Source organism: Lineus longissimus, chromosome 4 (assembly GCF_910592395.1).
Source record: "Lineus longissimus chromosome 4, tnLinLong1.2, whole genome shotgun sequence".
Lineage (NCBI taxonomy): Eukaryota > Metazoa > Nemertea > Pilidiophora > Heteronemertea > Lineidae > Lineus > Lineus longissimus.
The window spans coordinates 1,414,147-1,436,217 of record NC_088311.1 but is presented as its reverse complement, the minus strand read 5'-3'; the positions used below and the strand labels follow the sequence as shown (position 1 = coordinate 1,436,217).

Sequence of the window (22,071 nt, the reverse complement as noted above, 5' to 3'; positions counted from 1 at the left end):
GCTACTTCATATCTACATACAATAACAGAGTGAGTGTATTTCATCAACACTACGGCAATTCGCAGAAGATGAAAGAATTATGGAAAGAAACGTGACAAAGTGACCTGGGGAATTATTCGTGAAAATACGATCTGATGATATATCGGCACGGTGATGGATAACAATTTCTTCAGAGCTTGTGTTATTCTTTTATCCGCGACAGTCTCTCAGCCAAAAACTGAGCACGCAATACATATTTGGCGAATGGGAATTGTTTTTCCGGAGATGCGACCATTTTGAGCGGATCGCACTCGACTCATATACTGTACATTCTCAAACGTTTTCCAAACCTCTAAACCTTTTGTTTTAAGAGTTATATCTCGTGTGTGGTCGCCTGAGGCAAAAGAAAATGGACATAAACTGTCTAAATGACACAATAAGATTCAGATGAAGATAGTCAATCAGTAATGTTCCTTTCGCTTTTGTTTTTAATGGTTGTTGGTCCTCTCGGAAATCCACGGTAGAAATGCTTTCTCTGGTACGCTGTTATCATTCTGAAACTGTTCATCAGACAAATAAGTATCGAATTGCCAAACGCATGTTTACAGGACAAACAGAACTGTGACAACCAATTTTATCTTTTATAGTTTATTATGGATGGTCAACGTGCAAGCGCATCTAAAGTGGCTGGGCAAACTGTAATCTAGGTCCTATGTCAGTTGTCTTCAGTGAGTGATGGGAACGCCTACAAGTGTACGGCAGAAAAATCACAGGCGATATGTAGACTTTTTCTCTTTTGCTTTATCAGTACGATTTGTCAAGGCCTCACCAATGACTAGTCGCTGGAAAGATCTCCTGATGGGAAATGTATTGATGAGTCATGGTTCGTTTTTTGTCTGGTTAAATACGATGGATGCAATTTTCTAAACTTAAAAAATTTGTTTGAGACTTCAAAACAACATTAACTCAGCGATTGAAAAGAAAATTCATGTTACCAATCAAGCAAGCATGATATGGATTAGAGTGAAGACTTGATTAATTCGAATAATCCAGCGGATTACACGTCATCTCATAGTGTGTGGACCAGCGCCTTAGGGACAATTAATCAAAGCCAATGACAAGTGAAATACTGGCATTTGAAAAAACGCGCAGCCAGTGTTGCACTGCACTTATTGTGTACATTTCATTTCAGTTTTAGTGGTGAATTTATAAGTTTATGTTTGTCATTGAAGTCACCACCTACTCACTTATCTGCCACAAAGTCTTTCTCTAACTTTCTGGATTTTCTTGACGAAAGGTCTTGTCCCATCCCTTGGCTATATTTGTGATTATCTGATCAATTTCTTACATTAATTAGCTTACATCACTTGTCCACCAACGCATTCGAGATCACAACCTCTGAGAGATCACAACCCTTGATTGTCACTTAGGTAATCTTTCGATTGGTGAAGTCGAGATGATCGCAAAGCTTACACGAATAAACCGCGGATGGCTCATGCTGTTCGCCTACTGAAAAGACATGATCCTAAAATGCCTGAATATGATGAGAAAAGATCTATGAGTTATGCTTGGCAAAGAATTATATGTCACGAGACTATACGTACGATACGATGATGTCGCTGCCTTCGAGTAAGGTATTGACTAGGCCACTTTGACACGTAATGACTTCTGGCCTCTTCCTTCATTGAGGAGTGTAGTTGGTACTTGAGCGGTGAAGGTGACGTGCGTACATCGTCGCGGAGAGTGCTCATGATTTGTTCGCACTATCATCTCGTGCTTGGAACGCCATGCAGGTCGATCTAAAGCTATATTTGAACCATGTTATTGTCAGCAATATTATCCTAGTCACAGCCAAGACATTTCAACACCTTCCTCAACATAGAAGCCATTTAAGTTTGTCTCCGACACATCTAACCAATGATCGTATATGAATAAACGAAACCCCAAAGTACCCGTTGAAAATGTCAAAGTTTTATTTTGACGGGGATTTGAAAATGGTGCCAGTAATTTAGTCTGGACGATCATATCAACACTCGCCTATTGGGTGGTGGGAATATTCCTATAATAAGAGTGGTTTGCACCTCAAGCCAGAGTTACATAAGTATAGGCTTCACGTTGTCACTTGTCACGAGTTAACTGAATTAGGCTTGAAAACACAACGTGAAGGTGAAAAGTGACCTCGTGAATCGTATGTAGCCCGCTCTTTGGAAATGACTTGTTCGTTCTTCATGTCACGCATGAAAAGTGAACAGTGACACGTTACATGATTAGACCGCCAGGCATACGTAAATCTCGAGTTTGATGTGAAGTTCAGAGACTCGAGTCACCACTGCACCCTACCGAGGTAAGCATCAAGAAGGCAAATAGTTAAAGAACGTGCTCTTCTGAACCATCGTTCGATTTCTTTTTCGTCTGAAGCATATAAAGAACATCGGCATGCACCATGTCTCATAACACGGCATCATCTCATAATCACGTTTAACAAATTCATTTCAGAAGACGTATTCGAGAATTTGCTTGTTGTCGCAGGGAGTCGACACACTCAGAAGTAACCAATGCTAGCTGTTTTTAAGAAATGCCACCCTCGAACTGTCTAGTTGACATTAGCAGTCTGGAGGTTTCTCCTTTCATCTATCACACGTTAATTTTTCAAGTAATTGTACATTATTATTTCATACCGTCTGCAAACAGGCAACATTTGAAAGCTTCGCCTGTCTATGTTTTTATGAAAATGTCTTAGTTTTTAAAAACGTCTATCATTTCTAATTCAAAGGCATAATACAGCTCTCCGGTGAAATATAACCTCAATTGTTTGCGTATGACTTCAACGTCGTGCGTTCTTTTTCTTTTATTTCCTTACATTGTCACACCTCCTAAACACCAACTCAACATATCGTCCTTTTTATTGTTTAAGTGGATCGGGATGCAAATATCCGACCAGGGAAAATCCTATAATAAACACCATGTAAGGCCACGGAAAAGGTCGGATGACATTTCTCTCCAGTTACGTTGTCTTTCGGAGAAAAATGGGTGAGATTCACCGATAAGTTATAGGACACTTAATGGAATCGTGTAGAATATCTCTACAATAACCATTCCCTCTGGGCACCAAGTTGACATCAACTTACAGGAAAAAGATTATACATTGTGACAGCGATAAATGCCAACAATCAAGTCAATTCAGTTATTTTTGGGGATAAAAAGCAAAATGGTGAATGATACTTTGGGGAATGTCGAACAAAGATCACTCACCTTTAAAGGTGGTGCGATGTTCTCTCCGGCCGGCCGAGAAGTGAGTGCAACACGCACAAGTCTATACGCATTAGATGTACTTTATATCATTACAAAATGTTCACTATCGAAATGCTTGACTCGATTCACGTGATTCGACGAGCAGCATTTATGTATACAGCGGCTGCAAACACTTTTAGAGTTAAATATGATACATGTAGTCGTAATATGAATACTTAAATAGGTATGCTATCACTGGAACCACATCAATGCTTTTAGTATTAGATCTGAAAGAACAATCATTTAAATCGATTTCCCACCAATGAAAATGGTTTTATTTCCCTAAATGCACGCTTCATGGAAATCTTTTAAAAAATGAAAGGTCCCTCTCCTTCAATCGATATAGTGAACCGATCGATGGGCAACCACACCCGGAGTTTCACGAAAGGCACTAATTTGAGGCAAGGCAGCTGAAGAAGACTTTAATTTTTACGACTGGGGCTTTGTAATTAGAGAAAATCGCTTGGAACTATAACAAAGTTGGTCGTTGCACCTGATATCTGAGGATTATCTTACATGCTGAATATCGAACCAATCCAAAAAAGACTCCGGGGTACAGTGGTTTTTATTTCAAAGAAAAAAAAGGGTATGTCTTTGAACTCAAATCAATCCTGAGAAAAAGCAACAGATCGGCAATCATCGCCGGCCTACTCTGCTCTGCTCAAGTTTTTCCGTGGACAAGATATTTCTAGTGTTGTGCGATGTGTGCTACAGACGTGTGTAGCATTTTAAAGGGAATATACTGAGGTTAACCCGAACTTCAAAGCCAAACACAATCAAAGGAGTTTATATCAGAATTTGACATTTAAACATTCTCTACTTCTTCCGAGCATCATCCAGATTGTTATGAAACCTCCCTTGACAAAAAACTAACTAAGGCAATTAATTAGAACACGTGAAGTTACTCGAAAGATAATTTTTCTGAAAATCCATCTAAACGGGTTCGCCCTTTTGTGTACCTGGTATGGTTGGGATGAATCAAGAACATGAACCGTTTCTCGTTCCAAAAACTACATGTAGTAAATTCTAATTGAAAAGTACGTGTAAGGCCTGAGTTACATAGGGTTCACGTTGTCACTTGCCCCGAGTTGACTGACTTCGGCTTGAAAACACGACGTAAGGGTGAAAAGTGACATCGTGAATCGTTTGTAGCCCGATCTTGTGCTTTCTTTATGTAAAAAGTGACACATTACGTGAACTCTTATGTACATGTAATCACAGCCTTATGCATTGAAGCATGAAAGAGTTAGATAATGTCGAAGAACAAGGTAAAATCTGCATCGCGTCACTTTACACTATACACAAACATGATTGTAATGGTGTCATCATGAAATATTGCAATACACACGGTCACCTTGACCGTCGAGTGGTTTACGAGCAATCGCACTTTCGATGACAGAACGGAACAAATTAAGCGTGTATGAATAAGCTCCTCAGCGCTGTCTCAGTATCAATTCAGTTACAAATAGCATCTTCACCCCCAGTCTATAAGGAAGCTCCTTGAGTGGGTCACTCACTCCTTAACGATGACAATTACATCACAAGGGCGTACACCGCCAGTCAATGGGTGCGTTTGGGGATGCATAGCTCAGCTGATCAGGCAATACATTCAGGAGGCGACTAAATATTCATGTATCGCAGTCCATCCTTCCTTTGTCAATTAAATCGAAATTGACCCATTCACGAAAATGCTATTGACTTAATCAACTACATCAGCACTGTATGACGGTCATACATGGCTGATGACATGTAAGTGAATATACTATGGTACGGCTACAATAAAAGTCTTCAAATTATCGGTGATGTAATCATAGGGTCTTTCCCGAGAAACAAAGGCTTTACAAAGCTTACGACGTAAGCTACTCGGAGTACCGGACGGATGTAATGATTTAAATGAGGATCGGGTAAGGCATGTGTGTTCGTCCACAGGAGTGTTTTGTGTTTAAAATGTCCCAGCAACGAAACAATACAAACCACAAACTTGTCACACTCTGGTGACATTCATCTTTGGCTATGGCTATTGGTGATGGTACTGCTATCTCGACACACATTGCCAGCCATTTCCATTTACGGTTAACTACATGGTACCATCACTTATCCGATGTCCCCTCCTGCTTCAACAGCAGCTAATAACATCTGAGGTAATCGCTCACCATATCTGTAACCGTTTAGTGTCCTTTCCCGGGAAGACATAATCACCCGGGAAGAAAAAAGCAAGCGTCTCATCCAGTAGCTTGAGGTCGACAAATGATGATGGTCTACGTCTCATAATAAGGCGTTTTTCTGGCAACCATGGAAATAGACATGGCTTATTTTACATCGTCGATAGGCTTGCACCAGGGCTGGAGATATGGGCTTCAATCAAGTCATCATTCCAAATATTTGCCATAAAAACTAGTCGTCAAAATATAAAGTTTAGACAACTTATATACCAAGCATCAAGTACAGATCAGAGATTACTTGCAAGCAATCCTTGGTTATTCCAAGGGCGGTAGAAAGATTATGATTAGACCAAGGACGCTGACATCACGGTATGAATATCTAACGCTGGTAAGGAATAAATAATTAGAAGATTATGATACAATGGCCTTCTCTCGACGCTGGCCTGTGTGACAGTCCTTAAGACATAAAATCGTTCGTCAGCGCTCAAAGCTTTTACATGGAATGTTGCTACTCTATGATGTGACCGACATAGCACTGGTATTGTCAGGGGATCCAGCGTAAAAAGGGGCACATGTTGTATATAATCTCCACCTAAGAGTTACTCTCTTTCTTTCTCTAAATCCCTTTGATAGAGGACTTTTGTCCCAACAATCGAGAAGGGCGTACACAGTATCTCTTTCATCGGCGATTTTCCAGTAATCATCCCAGCTTTCGCATTTCTCGATATTGTGATTGGTTCAATGACCAATGTTGGTTTTAACATTCGTGAAGCTCTTGCTTCTCAAAGAGGATCTGAGTGGACGGCAATCCTGTTGAGGACAAGATCCTGCAAAAATCTGGAGACCTAATCCACCTCTCTGAGACAAGAACAATGGGTAGTTTATAGCTATGAGAGTATGTTCCGAGTTACAGTATATGTCAGTCTTTAAATCTAAAAAGTCTGTTATGGGACATGAGAACATCGGTCGCACCAACTGCCAAGACGTCCTCCCAACATATCCACAACGAGCACGAGTAGTAACAACATTGCCTGAACGACGTTCTAATGGTTGTGGCAAAAATAGGCAAATTAGCCTCACTCAGTAACAGAACAATGTCCAATAACATTGAGAAGGCAACCTTGAAATGGTTTTGGCACCGTCTCTTCAGCTGTCCGAGGGATCCATGACCGCCGTAATACGATGGCCACGCACTGATTCGATGGCCATCGTAAGCTTATCAGATATCACATCAAGGGGAAGCCAGGCAAGGGCAATAGTATTCCTTCGCTGATTGTGGTCAGTTATGTTTTTGCCACCAATTCATATCCGTGTTTGCTCCTGATAAACACAAACCAGATTTATAGCCGTCCAAGAATAAAGTGACTAGCATCATTACGAAAGGAGCTCCTAAATAACACAACCACCCGGAATATGTCATCGCCAGGAAGTATATTGTCCAATAATTTTCATCGCGAGCCGTTATACTGTCGTGACACTGAGTTGTGTTACCTAAAGGCGAGACGCATTAGTTCGATATGATATTATACAAGGCACTTTAAGATCAAAGGTATTCCTGAGAGGACCATTTCCACATACCAAGGAAAAGCTTACATGTATGATCTTGTTCGAAAAGGTGCCTCGCATTGGCTTATCAAAAAGATAGCGACATATACTCTTGGTATCCCTAATGTGTCTCAAGTTAGGTTAAGAGCGGCTGTGTTAGCAAATTCTTTGCACTGACAGGTTGATACTTGTCGCTTCGACCTCGAAGAGCACAAAACCTTCTCAGATAGAAGTCGCGATGACGTCTCGACTTTCTCAGGTTCGTCTTCAGCTTCCCTCTTCCTCAATCGTCCCCGCTGCCCAGCCGTCACGTCCAATGTCAGAAGGATAGGTTCACATGCGATTGTTTATTATTGGCAGAATAAGACTTCCCCTAAGGGAACGATGCTGGCCATAACTGGAGAGATTTCATCGAGATTTGTTATGGCCACAAATTCGCATTACTCTTCGCAATATTCTTGGTAATTTGGCTGGTACGGGAGTCCATGGTGGGAGGCGCCGAGGGACGCACCCTGTTGACCTGGACGCAGGAACGAACACTCCTAGCTAACGCACAACTGATTTAGAGCTAAGGTTAATAATTAATGTGGGAGAGATGCCGGCTACTGTGCTGGATCTTATGATGCTGCTGAGGCTATTTGTTTTAATTAAGGATGCACTCCTAACAGGCACACCGGTGGCACTTGGGTTCACATTGGAAACCTTGTGGATGAGCGACGGTGATGGGGCTGACCAGCGTCGATGTAGAGAAGCCATGACAGTTCACAAAGTATGATTGTATCTCTCGCCCTTCCAGTTTCTCATGTTGAAAGGCACTTGTTGCTGATGGTTTAGCTCGAGGACAAATGAAAGCGTGGTGACACGGTGAAAGAGCGTCCGACTTCTCATCAGAAGCAAGGCCGTGGGTTCGAAGCCAGTGCCGCTCGGAGACAGTCTCCATACCATTGAAAGTGCCTCGATCTCTCAATCACGAGTCTTCTTGATCAATCAAGGGTTGCGGTTACTGTGTTTTCCAGGTCGTTCGCCAGAAGCGAGTTGAACCATGAGACGAATGCGACTGGATACCTTAGATATCTCGAGGTGGTAAGCCGGAAGTATGATCGCCGTTCGATATGCCTTTCTATAGTGATATCAACAACACAGTCTATACTATCTTATATCATTTACATGATGGAAGCCAACGTTATCATGAAAAGCACTATGAAACATTGTCTATGTTCCATCCTTTGTTGTTGGGACGATCTCCACACCCGTCGAATACCAACAACAGAATGTAGGATAAATGGAGACATCAAACAAAGCCGGCAAAAGCGAGTAACCTTTTCGTGGGGTAATGTTCATCCTTTTCCAAACGAACTATACAAAGATAAACAAACTCGACTTTCATCAGTTGACTCTTTTAATGTGTTTGTATGGAGGTAGGTATTGTGGCCAAAGTGGTAACCATTAGCGCCCCCTTTCAAGCACCCCCCCCCCCCCCGCGCCTCAGGCAAGTATCACAAAAAACAAACTGATCACGAAACTGAGTAAATGTCAGAGTTTGAACAATGACTGGTAATGTCTTATCGATCGTCAGGGCGGTCGATTTCAAAGGCTTTGTTGACGTTTATGCGTTTTAGAGTGTAAGTGTCCATGACTTGGTTAACAGATTTTCTTAGAGCGTTTGATAATCTACGTTTTGATTCGAAACCAAACATTTCTAGAAACGAAAGGAGCACAGAAATATCGTGTGAGATTTCGGTGAGCAGTGTCTGTGATCCAATCTTTAATGGTAAGGAAGGGTGTAGGCATCATAAAACTCGACTGGCCCTGCGGACAGAATTTTGCTTGCTTTCAATTAGATGACGCAAGTTAAAAGGGTCACTGTTCCTCGTTTTCCGTGATGTTGCTGAAGGGGACAGGTGAAATGCCTCTTTCCTGTTTACAAGATTGGTGAATGAGAGTCGTTTTCACGCGTTTTAAATGAAATTGCTATAGCGTCAGGAAAGTGTGCTGTAGCCTGGAGACTGTGTTACTGACAATGCTGTTTATTCAAACTGCATTGAATATGTCTTATTTTTTATAATCCTATATAATAGGTTATGGCATGTCCCCTTATGGTAAAGCTGGTGGCAAAACAATATAAATGCGTTCACGTGACCCAATGGCAAATGAACGCCTTCATGTTATACCCTGTAGATGTATCTTATAGTGTTTACTCCGGGTGTTTATCTTTACACTTAGTGTAAACTTTTTGGTGACATCTGAATAAAAATGCAACTGTCTAAACTACAAGATGTAACATGTTTCCCAGTGGTTCTGTTCTTGAAAAGATGCTGTTCTAAATGACGCCTGGCCTCCACTAAATAGATACGTTCGGTTAGTGTTACAATTCTAATTGAAAGGACCGACACACATTGTGTGATTGAACGAATGTGGAGAGTGTCTCCTCTTCCTCTTCGCCAATAATCACTCACAGGCTCTTCGCTAACTCATCATCTTGTTGATAAAGACAGATCGTCAGACTCGAACAGGAGGTTTCTATTGCATGTAGTCAGTCGCCATAATGTGATGTTTGTCCAATACGACACGGAGGAAAGGGTTGGCATGTTACATTGCTAGCAATTGTCCTTGGTCCCACGATCAATCACCGGACTCTATTAAGCTTGATCAAACTGATATTAGTGTTCAAGGTTTCATCACAGATTAATGTAATGACAGAATGACACGTATTGAGTACACCTTAATTTGTTATCGTTGGTGGTAATTAGCGGCGGGAATTGTATCAAAATACAATCAAATGAATTGGTTTGTTTTTACTGAGGTAATAAAGGCAGGTTTCTTTCATTTCCAACACAACATTTTTCCATTTTTGCATAGGTTGATTTCCGTTGGTAGGTATCGTATTCGATCTGAAACATGAAATGAGCCACATCTACATGTTGTAAATATCATAAAGTTATATGGTTAAATGGTTTAACAAATGGAACAGCCGCCAATGACGCTCGTGGACATACGCACATCCATAATTTGGTGTGAATTTGTTTGTCCGTTTTTGTTCCAGATTGTGAGTTAGGCCCCGATATCATTTTATCGACATGGCCTGTAGTATTCCGATAATGTACTTGTGATCTCCACTCAATGACCAAACAGCTGTTGAACCGATTCTCGAACACCGTGCGATTACTTCAAGGTCAACCGGAATTCAATTTGTGAGAAGGAGCTTCTTCAATAATCTCAGCAACTGAAAGGCCAAACCACCGCCCCAGCGTTAATTACTTCTAGTTTAACCTTGTGTGTAGCCGACGGCTGTATAAACACTTCGAATCAAACTTGCGAACTTGCAGAAACGCAATATTTCAGACGCATGACGAGACTCCTCTCTATTAAGGACAGCACTAGTCAGTCCCGAGGGTGTTCTTAATAGAGAGGTTCTACTGAATATTTCCGAATCAGTTTTACAGAATTTTATAGCCGTTTCACCAAGTTGGGTGACATCAGCGTGTTGCATAATCTTATATTCGGCCAACTTTCCAAAAAATAGAAATATTTATTGTCTGCTAGTTTCTCATTGACACTGGTTGTAATCAAAGATTTTTTTCTTCTCGTCATACCGAGATACGCAGAACACCATCAAAGACAGCCCAAGAAACTGTCGTAGAAACACACATTTGTAATACACCAAATACAAGATTATTTCTTTAGTTCTTCAATCCTCTGATATCTTATGTTAGGCAACTAGAAATAACGAGATTTACCTTTTCAGACAAAGCATTGATTGCGTATTTGCAAGATATTCGAGCGTACGCGCTGGGATCGTGTCGTACCATTAACAATTCCATCACAATAAAAGAGAGACTTTCAATTTTTAAGATATCACTCGCAGGCTGCTAAAATGTTTGTTTTGAGAACTTTTTTGATGGCGACATCACCTCAGTGCATCGATCTTCATAGGTATACAATGCATTACATAATGTACATTGCGTCATAAAAAAGTCAATACAGATCCGTCTTCGCCTGAAACATTTTTGATACATGGGATTCATGATCATCCAGTATGAACACGGCGTTTCTCCCTCGTGTTTTTTTCCTCGTCTCACTGAGATTATTCCATTGCAATTACGGGTGAATGCATGAGTTGACGATGTGATATGCGACCTCTGACAAGACTATGTAAACTATCACACTTTATGATTCTCGTGATAAATCTCTTATGAAGGTTCACCTCCGTAAAATAGGGACTCAGACCCAATCGTATAGGAGTCGGGCGAGAATGATCCGATATTCTGGCATGAAATTGGAATGTGTATTAAAAAAGGCACTGGTATTAATCTGGTTCACTGGTTTAATTTAGGTCGAGACTGCGGTGTATTCCTGTTCCGCCTATTCCTGTTTCGCCTAATCCCTAATTCGCCTATTCCTTATTCGCCTACTTCCTGTTTCGCCTAATTCCTGTTTCGCCTATTCCTGTTTCGCCTATTCAAATGTATTGCTAACCTCCCCACAGACGTAGGAATATGAACCGTCCCTTACTATAGTGTTAAAGGCTATCATTAAGAATAAAGTCTGAAATAATGGATTTAGCGACATGTCAATTATTTCAGTATTATTCGGAATAACTTTGGAAAATTATACATAGCTTACATCGGCTTATGTTTTTGCTTATTTTAAAAGGCAAGAAATAAAATAGTAAGAAAGTTTTACCCTTTCATTAGATTTGAGAAAGGTTTCTTAGGCCTGCATTTTATATTGTGGATTCTCTTTCTTTTGTCTTAGTCAGTAACTGGCTTCGTAATAGAAAGAATACCTATAGCTACATTGTTCTTTACTATGACATGGGTTTTACAGCTGATTTTGATCAAATAATTATGAGCATGTACAGTATTATGTATTTTTATCAAAAACTCATGAATTCCTGTTTTATAAAATAAGCGACTGCTTTACTCTACTTAATCTATTAGTTTTTACTGTGTGTCAGTATGGTCCTATGGTCCTATGGTCAAATAAGTCCCGGACTGTCCCCGCTTTCAAGGTGACTCTTTCAAAACGGTCATGGCATGGTTTGTTAACAAAGTTGATGGCATTTGATTAGTCAAATTTTGATCACATCGTTAACATCATCCAATTGTCCCCTCACATTTTCCCCATAAAATGGACATGCATCCTTAAGGTTCCCCTGGGAGATTCGATTTATTGTAGGGGTACTGGAAAGTAGGCGAAACAGGAAGTAGGGGAAACAGGAATAGGCGGAACAGGAATAGGCGAAACAGGAATCGGCAAAACAGGAATTTTGTAGGCGAAACAGGAATCGGCGAAACAGGCATAAACCGAGACTGCGCGTCAAACGTTGGAGTGTGAAACCTTTGAGCTCAGGCAATTGTAACTCTCGGGAGGAATAGACACATTTCGCCGCACCAATTATTCCGAAGAGCGCGTAAACGTAAGTTGCTTAGCGAAAACTATATAGCCAAAAAATTAAATGGCTTACCACACAGCGGTGTCGCTCATAGAGACGGGAGTGCAGGGTCAACCCGTCCAAGCCATCGCTGAAGAATAGAGTCTTCTCTAAAAGAATGCTTTATCCCTACGGAAATCCTGGAGTTAGACGGTACGAGTCGCACTTCAGTATCTAGTTAAAACTTACTCTCAAAACGGGTGCCAAAAGAAGCCTTTGCGGCGATATCTACTGGTATGCCAAATTGTGTAGGCTGACCATTAAGAACTGCCGCGTAGTTTACACATAGATTACTATTATCGGCTGAGGAAGGTACTATAGTCCACCTGATCAGGTGTGCGTACGAAAATACGCCTTCCAAACATGACCAACCTTTATTTGATTTTACGATCAGCCAACCGGTTAACCGGTGTGCAAGGGATAGTAGTCCTAGGGCTGATAGTCCGTGTAACAATAGCCCGCATTGCTAAATGTTTTGGTTAGGGTAAGCGGTACAATAGATCATGCTGCTTAATTGATCAAATACAATGCTACCGGACTATGACTCCAGGGGGACTATATCCGCTGTCACACCGGTATACGCTCACAATTCACGAAACAAGATAGATGTCCGATGGTTGATAATGACAGAAAATTCCGTCACCTTTTGGCTTACAGAGCCACTTTTTGCGCTTCGCATATGGTCGCAATGGACCACACCTATCAATCAATCAATAATCAATGCGTTAGGTTACTTCCAAGTTAGTTTAAAGACGAGTGATATATATAATGAACACAGAAAACAATGTCGGCATCAAAGACGCTGCATGATAAGACACACATATCCTCAATGATACTGATTAGGTCTACACGCTACTCTTAAACTTCCCAAAAGATGAAGGAAGCAAAGACTAAATTCCCCGCAAAATACGTTCCTCTGACAAGTCTGAAAGCTTTAATGATTGCCAACTATAATCGTACGTACGGTCGAGTGTTTATGCTTAGCGCCAATTTCAAAACTTCCAATGTTTAAAGACACGATTAGTTCTGTGATATTCTGTAGAGAACGTGAAGTTTACAATGTTAAGGCGGTAAGACGACAAAGTTACAAAGAACGCTCTTACCTTTTTATTGTTTCTTCGCACGCACCGAAATATTTTCTGTAATCACCTGTTAGCGGCAACAGTTAAAATGGTTTCAAATTTCGTCTGTTCCTTAGCCGAAATAAAAGTTCAATCCTCTTCTCGCCAAAACTCAGATGTCAGTTTAATTTTCACTTGAAAATCCGGTCGTTTATGGTAGAAATAAGTTATATCCTTCCCAGCTTCCTCGTTCCTTCACTGAAAAGTTTGCGTTAATAGTTGCGAAATATAAACCTGAATTTAAAGGCGGTACCAAACTTAGAGTGAGTAGGCTGAGATGGATTTAGGCGATGGTTGCGTGGGTTTTCTCTCATACAACCTATGCTACAACTACTGCTATTGGCTGATTTCGAGTTCTGACAACAAATCACAAATGTGCTCTCATCTTTTCGGTTTGTACAGATTTTCGACTGTAGAGGGCGTTGTTGGAAAGGAAGTTTATTTCAAAAATTGGGACGGGACTTTGAATTACTGATTATAACTTCTATTATCAGACCTATTATTTAATTCACTTAAAACATAACACATGATACTTTACTGGACGGTAATTGCTTTAACGCCAAGCAATAAAGGCGAGATTTCATTCCGGTGGCGGCATCTGCTATTAATACGATACACGATGAACGGTCGGTTGCATGGTATCCGATCACTTTTACTTCCTTCATTCATCGCCAACAAACTAGACAGGTTTCGCGAGCTTTATAAATATTGTGGAGTCTTTCTTGTGACATGGATGTTTGTGCAGGGGAGGCGCCGCTTTCGCAAATACCCCTCATACATCAACATTAGCCTCGGAGCAAGGATATCTTCTTTTTTTTAAAGTCACTACTAACTTTATTTTTGGGGATATGTAGACAAATTACAGTAAGGGCGCGCGCACCTACCTTTGCAAATTGTTTTGACATTCAGACTGAGATTACAAACCTTTGCATAAGAAATGATAATGGATCGCGTAATATACTGAGTTCACCTGTGACACCTCGGCCTTTTTCGTCAAGCTGCCAGAGAGCTACAATGCTCGAATTGTACGCGATGTATTGAAAGACCTCCTGTGGATTCCATAGTTCATTTGTGAAAAATTCATGCCTCACTGCTCAGTCGACCTGCCTTGAATATTATCGAATGAACTGATTTTTCAGGTTGGTATTAGCTGTCAGCTGTAGCGGCCAAAGCCCACGTTTAAACTGAGCGCTGGTTTCATGAGTCAGGAGGTATATATATCACAAGCTGCGAACGAACCAATCGCTATCGATAAGTCAGTTCGCACTGCAACCACAAGCAGTGCTCTTCCTTTGTCTTCAACTTCAACAGCAGACGATCCACACATGGAGATACAGAACGGTGTAAACGGTGAGAGGAATGGCGTTGAGAAGAAGTTCTCTGTCCCGTTCCTGCTCGAGAAGAAGAGAGATGGCAAGGCGTTGACCAAGGAAGAGATCTTCTATTTGGTGGAAGCTTTTGTGAAACAGGAGGGTACTCCAGCACAACTCGGTAAGTCACTCGGGAATACCAGCTTTACTCGGGGCTTTACTGACTGGCATTTATTGGTCAGTGCGCTTGTCTTCTGGAAACCTCTGATACTGTTTCGCCGCTTGTTCAAGGCCAGTTGCAACTACCGGTAGTTTTTTACCGAAAAAGATGTATTAGGTGAAACAAAGTTCAACGTTGTCAACAGCTGGTAAACAATTGGGAAGGACGATGAGCGGGAATGAATTACCATCTTGATCTCCAGTCGTAGAACGGTTAGGGAGTCCATCTGCCATTTTCATGACATGTTGGCACGAGGACTAAGCCTGTTTCGTTGAAATGTCGTTGGGAATGGTCAATGTAGTAATGGGGTCACCGCTGGGCATGGGAAAACCCGGGGAAAGTTGTCACAAATTCCCTAAACATGTATTGCGCAAATCTTTACATTAGCGTACGACCAGCCCAGGATCTGGTGTCTTTGGTCTTCTGGAGTCAGCAAGATTTCATCGAGCTTTCCATACAACATTTTTCGGCTTTAAAATGCCAATATAAACATTACTGGCGGTAGTCCAACTGGGTTGATAAGCGACACTTTGACTATTTGATTTACAACAACCGTATGTTCTCAATAGGTTTTCTTTATTGAGGTTTCTCATGGTATGACAATATGCCAGAGTTTATCTCAACTCCTCATGCCCTAATGGCTAAATACATATACAGTACAACCTCTTTATTGCGGACACCCATGGGATTGGGCGTTGGTGTCCGTAATGTAGAGGTGTCGTTAATAGAGAGGTTATACCATTATTGTTCAAAAAGTGGATTCATGTGTATGAACACGGGGTCGTGAACCCTACGTATTAGCCTACATATTCCATTTTAATTTTGATCAACTACAGTGTATTTCAAATAATTTGATGCCATTTATATGCGAACTTGAAATTACTTTATTGTTATACTGCAATTAGAGCACAAGAGGACAAACCACTCAATGGACTGTATACTATCTGGGTTATCTAACACCAAAGTTTTCAAGTGGACTTCATCTTATCTTGTTTAACCGATTATGGAGACAAACACTGAAATACTTCATGTTATACTTTATGCCAGCACAAACGCGTGGGCCTAGTTGATTAGTTAACTCGGGGGGGGGGGGGGTATTTTGAAGGGCAGCTAGCATAAGCCATGTTCAGCCTTGAAACCGACAAGCCGTACCTAAGTTATATAACATGCTACTGTCCTATATATACATATGTACTGGTTACACTTTGAATAGTCCTCTGGTCCTGTGAGTGCCTTCGAATGCCCTGACCCCTATTTCTCGGCTTTGTTTAGCCTTCCCCGTGCAGTGAGGGGGCATGCAGAGGGAAACTCAAAGAAATGACTCCCTACATTGTACATTGGGGCGCGCGATACCTACCCACCGACACCAACACATGACGCTTACTGAGGAGTCAAGGACTACTGCATGGATGGGCGCTCAGGTTGAAATGGTGAGATAACTCAGTAGCCCTCTGTTGGGCGAACATCGAATGCAAATGTTCTTTTTGGTCGATTGCAGGGGCATTTTGCATGGCCGTCTTCTTACGCGGTATGACAAAACAAGAGACCATCAATCTCACAGACGCCTTCATCCAATCGGGGGACATCTTCACATGGCCGGCTGAATGGCGCCACCTTGTGGTGGATAAACACAGTACTGGAGGGGTCGGGGATAAGGTCAGCATACCCCTGGTGCCTGCCCTGGCAGCGTGCGGTCTCAAGGTAAGCACAAAAAACTGTAAGACCCTAAGAGTTGTCCTGCACTTTCAGGCCATCCACGTCCGGAATTAAACCAAGTTGAAAAAACTGAGGCAATGCTTGATTGTTTTTTTATAATCAAAGCCTACGAACTTCTTGAATAAAGCTATAGAGCCTGAAATATTATGATTAGTGCGCTTTGGAAATTGTCAGTGTTCTGTGTATACCTACAGGTGCCCATGATCTCCGGCAGGGGGCTACAACACACCGGGGGTACCCTGGACAAGTTGGAAGCTATCCCGGGATTCCAAGTCTCCCAAAGTCCCGCGAAAGTGAGACATCTGGTGGAGACAGTTGGATGTTGCATTGTGGGACAGACTTCAACTCTCAACCCAGCTGACAAGATATTCTATGCGACAAGGAATGATACATCCACTGTGGCATGCATCCCTTTAGTTGTCGGTAAGGGAGCACGTCGAAATTATTATGACCCCTTCCGAGGGTTCGCTTGTTTACTTCAAAATAATTTTGACCTGCTCTCTATTGAAGTCGACTTCATGACCTGCAAATCATTATGTGGGGGCCTTCATCAAATTCGTCAATCTTTAGAAGTTCACTTGACTATCATCTGGGATCCTGCATGGCCTCAAGGCACTCGGGCTGTTATAGAAACCTAGGAAGGAACAAGGCAAACTATACCAATGGCGTAACAACAGCCCAGGAAACTGCTCACAATACAATTGCCACCTTCCTGACGAAAAATCGTGACAATGTGAATTGCCATCCTGACCTTCTCTCCACAGCGTCCATTGTATCTAAGAAAGCAGTAGAAGGTACATCTTCCTTGGTTCTCGATGTGAAATTCGGCAGTGCTGCTTTCATGCAGACTAAGCAAGAGGCAACCACACTCGCACACGAAATGGTAAGGTCTTGCAAATCATACTCATTTCTTGGTTTGGTTGCGTTTGACCCGTTTTAGACAGTGCTACACCGCTGACTACGTGCTGGTCCTCCTTGAATGTACTTTGACACTGGGCTGAATGTTTCAAGTGAGTAAATGTCTTGCATCGTCGTGAGACAAACCCTGAGTAGTGATTTTCAGTCTTTCGATAAGCGAGGTTTGGTCTACCATCAGTTTCCGCGAACTCATTTCGTTAGGTTCATCCACAGAATTCGTTCAGTCATTGCTCAAGCTTCTACAAAACATCCGCCAGTTGTACGACATTCACAACTCAGGACTGAAACCCAGTGTCGTCTGCTATCGTTTTGCAGGTAAATGTAGGTGAAGGTCTGGGTATCAAGACGACTGCGCTCCTGTCCCGGATGGACAATCCGATCGGGCAGACGATAGGCAACTCGTTGGAAATCAAGGAATCTATCCGATGCTTGTGTGGCCAGGGACCTGACGATCTCGAGCAGTTGGTCGTCGCGGAAGGTACTCAAAAAAACGTGGCAAACCCTTGTACCAATTGATTATTTGAAAATCGAGCAACAGCCTGTAGATCATGTAGATACACAAGTCGCAGATTCCTCAGAACTGGTTGCCCCATTTTCTAATCATTACTTGGACCACGCCCACTACTTTGCAGGTGGCTTTTCATATTATGGAGAAATAACTTTTGTGACTGACAGAAACTTCACCACAAACGTCATTTTTAACGTTCCTTTAAACCTTCGAGCAATTACTAAGACGCCAAGGCTATATATTCTGTCATCGGGCAAGTTCAGCATCAGTAATCTTCCCAAGGGTAGTTTTGCTGTAGAAATAGTTGCATCAACCGTCCCTCTGACTGGTGAAGAATGTTGATGAAGTTGCTTCCCACAAAGTAGAACTATTCTTGCTGTGAGTTCAATTTACCTTTATTACTTTTCCCAGGGGCGATCTTGCTGCACTCGAGCGGCTTAGTAAGCTCCGTAGAAGAAGGTGAACGTGTCGTCCAAGGGAAGCTTCGCGATGGCTCAGCGCTCAGCAAGTTTGAGGAGATGATCATTGCTCAGGGTGTGAAACCCGAGGTGGCGGCCATGCTCTGCGAGAAGGACGGAGATGTCCACAGAGTTCTCATGCCGGCAAGGAATGTAACAGAAATACGCTCATCAGAAACAGGTATTGACGGCTGTCATTTCGAGTTCCCATATGCAAACTTCTCGAGTTCTTGATTTGAACGTCAGGATATGATATGGTTACTCTATACGGTCCAGCCAATGGCGTTTCCGCTGAACGTGATTTGGGAACAGTTCGTATATTTGAAAACCCACATGTTTTTATGTTCCATTTCCAATTCCAAACAACTTCCCACTGCCTGTTTCAGGTTTTGTACATCAGGTGAAAGCAATGGACCTGGCCCTCCTCTGCCTTCGCCATGGTGCGGGGCGAGCTAAGGCAGGAGACAAGCTCAGCATGGCAGTCGGCATGGAGCTGACGGTGCGCATCGGTGATACTATTGAGAAAGGTAAGAAATGCGATGTTAGTGGATGCCGCAAGCATTTAATCTTGTAAGAGATCATGAGTATGACTTGCACAGCGGGTTCTTAGACCGGAGATCAGTACTTTCTGTGATAAGGCCTTTCAAAAAATGGCCAAAGATTCCAAAGTGACGTTTCAAACACATTTGTAAATGCGAACTGACAGAAGCTAAGTGCATTCCTTGACATTAAGTCTCGTCCTTGCATATCAATATATGTAAATACTGGGAAACGACTTTTATGGCAAACCGGGATGCCTTTCCGAATTTGTGCTCCTCTTGCGTCGTGGTAAAACCTTCAAAAAACAGTAACCGGTATTCATTTTCTTCCAGGGAATGTCTGGGCCAAGTTCCATCACGACCAAGATCTATCGGACCAAGACAGAGAGACCCTCGAGTCCTGTCTACTGACAAAACCACATCCTGCCGAGAAGTTAAAGCTGGTGGACAGCTGGATACGTTCTCAATGAGGAGAGTGCGGTACCAGTTGTTTCCATTGCTCTCCTGACACAATAGCGAGAACACCTATGTGTCAAAATAGCATGATATAACACAAGAACCATATAGTATTTGGGACTAATGCGTTGACGTCTCCCACTCTCCAGTTGTACTTGACTCGTCCATCCTCGGAGTCCTGTATCATGCGTCCTCATTTGTAAATGTATATAACACACGATGGTCGAGCATGGATCACCGCATGGTGTCGCTCTCCCCATGCGTGCACAAAAAACCCACTGATTTTAATGACTCAATCTCTGGTGCTACAGAGAAAATTCTCCAACCGATAGTTGTCACCGGGATACCACAGAACTTTTAAACAAGATAAGTGTCATCAGAGACGTTCCTGGTAACACAATCCTAGTCACAATGGATGTGATATTCTTCGTATACACCCTAATATTCTGCATTAAAGACGGACTGACTACTTAACGCAGGCTCAATTTTGTCAGTGTATTTCGAGACCAATCGTTAATAAACTGAAAAAGTTAAGAGTGATATGTTGGCGTTGGTTTAAAACTACGAATAGTTTTACATATCTCAGCCTCCTCGCCATCTCTCCAGCCTCCTCGCCATCTCTCCAGCCTCCTCTTCATCTCCCCACCCTCCTCGCCATCTCTCCAGCCTCCTCGCCATCTCTCCAGCCTCCTTGCCATCTCCCCGACCTCCTCGCCATCTCCCCGGCCTTCTCGCCATCTCTCCTACCTCCTCGCCATCTCTTCAGCCTCTTCGCCACTTCCCGACCTCCTCGCCATCTTCCCGGCCTCCTTGCCATCTCTTCAGCCCCCTCGCTACCTCTTCAGCCTCCTCGCCATCTCCCCGGCCTTCTCGCCATCTCTTTAACCTCCTCGTGTCTTTAGCCTCCTCGCCATGCCGCACTGAGAGAGATCCGAGTGTCTCAACCAGTCCGAAGTGGAAGTCGAAGCTTCACCATGTCCCGACCAGGCCGAATCAGTCCTGGCTGCTCCACCGTGTTGACAACATGATGAGAGTGATGAGACAGTCACAGCCAGGCCGCATCAATCTTCGCCGCACTGCCTAGTTGTTAATATGGCGAGAGAGATGAGACAATCACAGCCAGGCCAAATCAGTCTCGGCTGCTCTGCCAAGTTGTCTACATGGTGAAAGAGATGAGAGACAGTCACAGCCAGGCCAAATCAGTCTTGGCTGCTCTGCCAAGTTGTCTATATGGTGAGAGAGATGAGACAGTCACAGCCAGGCGGCATCAGTCTTCGCCGCACTGCCTAGTTGTTAATATGGTGAGAGAGATGAGACAGTCACAGCCAGGCCAAATTAGTCTTGGCTGCTCTGCCAAGTTGTCAACATGGTGAGAGAGATGAGGAAGTCACAGCCAGGCCGAATCAGTCCTGGCTGCTCCACCGTGTTGACAACATGATGAGAGAGATGAGATAGTCACAGCCACAGTACTTCGATCGTTTCTCCTCCGCACGTGCTAGGACGTGTCTGTCGGAGCTGACAGCTATCTCGATGATTAGGACCTCCTTTTCCTTCTCATAGAAGACGAGCATGTCGGGGTGCCGGTGTAATGTTTTTGAGTGTTTCTGTTTTTGAGTGTTTCCCCTCATTGTTTGGGAACGCTCAAAAATAGATTGACGAGTTTTTCTGTGTATCCCCCTATTGAAAAGTCATGGTCTCTCTAGCTGCCTATTGTTTGGAAACACTGAAACATGGGGAACAACCACAGATGTTACACCGGTGTTTTATAGCCCCGTGGGGACTAGCGAGTCCCAGAGCAATCTCAGCTTCTTTCCAGAGTACGAGTGGTCATTGGAACCGGTGTGACAGCGGATATAGTTCCCCTGGAGTCATAGTCCGGTAGCATTGTATTTGACCAATTAAGCAGCATGATCTATTGTACCGCTAACCCTAACCAAAACATTTAGCAATGCGGGCTATTGTTACACGGACTATCAGCCCTAGGACTACTATCCCCGCCACACCGGCTTCTCAAGACCACATACCGATGGTATCCATCAGTATGTGTCTCCTTGACTGATGTAAACAGTACCGGTACCATTATATAGAGGATGTAGGGGTATGCAATGGGAGGATAGGTCATGCCCCAGACATCAACAATCGGTGATCCTCAATATTGGTCACCATGGCATGCATGCATGCATATCTTAGAATAAATTAACTGTGTTGCATATACATGGCTGTATAGCAAAATAGTCAAAATTAGCAAAGATATGCACATGTCACTGTGCTACGAGTATTTGGTCAGCAGGCGTTCGTCTATTACGCGATCACGACCACTTCAAAACGTTGAGCAGATAAACGAAAGTTTGATACCTAACTAATTTCTGAAAGATCAATATTTTGGTTTTGCTAATGTGCCTTCACTAATATGT

The 22,071-nt window shown here is 42.7% G+C and overlaps 2 protein-coding genes across 2 annotated transcripts in view; one reads left to right on the top strand and one right to left on the bottom strand.

Annotated features, from left to right (window-relative positions):
- LOC135485945 (uncharacterized) overlaps positions 1 to 13,862 on the bottom strand; it is a 48,319-nt gene extending 34,457 nt beyond the window's left edge. Inside the window, exon 1 of the mRNA XM_064768357.1 lies at positions 13,515 to 13,862. The gene's annotated coding sequence lies outside the window, so the exon portion shown is untranslated. The remainder of the gene's footprint in view (positions 1 to 13,514) is intronic.
- A 673-nt stretch (positions 13,863 to 14,535) lies between these two features.
- LOC135485942 (thymidine phosphorylase-like) lies at positions 14,536 to 20,197 on the top strand. Its single transcript, XM_064768355.1, has 8 exons — positions 14,536 to 15,023; positions 16,561 to 16,763; positions 16,973 to 17,201; positions 17,543 to 17,661; positions 18,012 to 18,174; positions 18,616 to 18,843; positions 19,049 to 19,189; positions 19,535 to 20,197. The coding sequence occupies exons 1-8, from the start codon at positions 14,732 to 14,734 to the stop codon at positions 19,669 to 19,671; spliced, it is 1,512 nt and encodes a 503-aa protein (XP_064624425.1). The 5' UTR covers positions 14,536 to 14,731; the 3' UTR covers positions 19,672 to 20,197.
- The last annotated feature ends 1,874 nt before the right edge of the window (positions 20,198 to 22,071 follow it).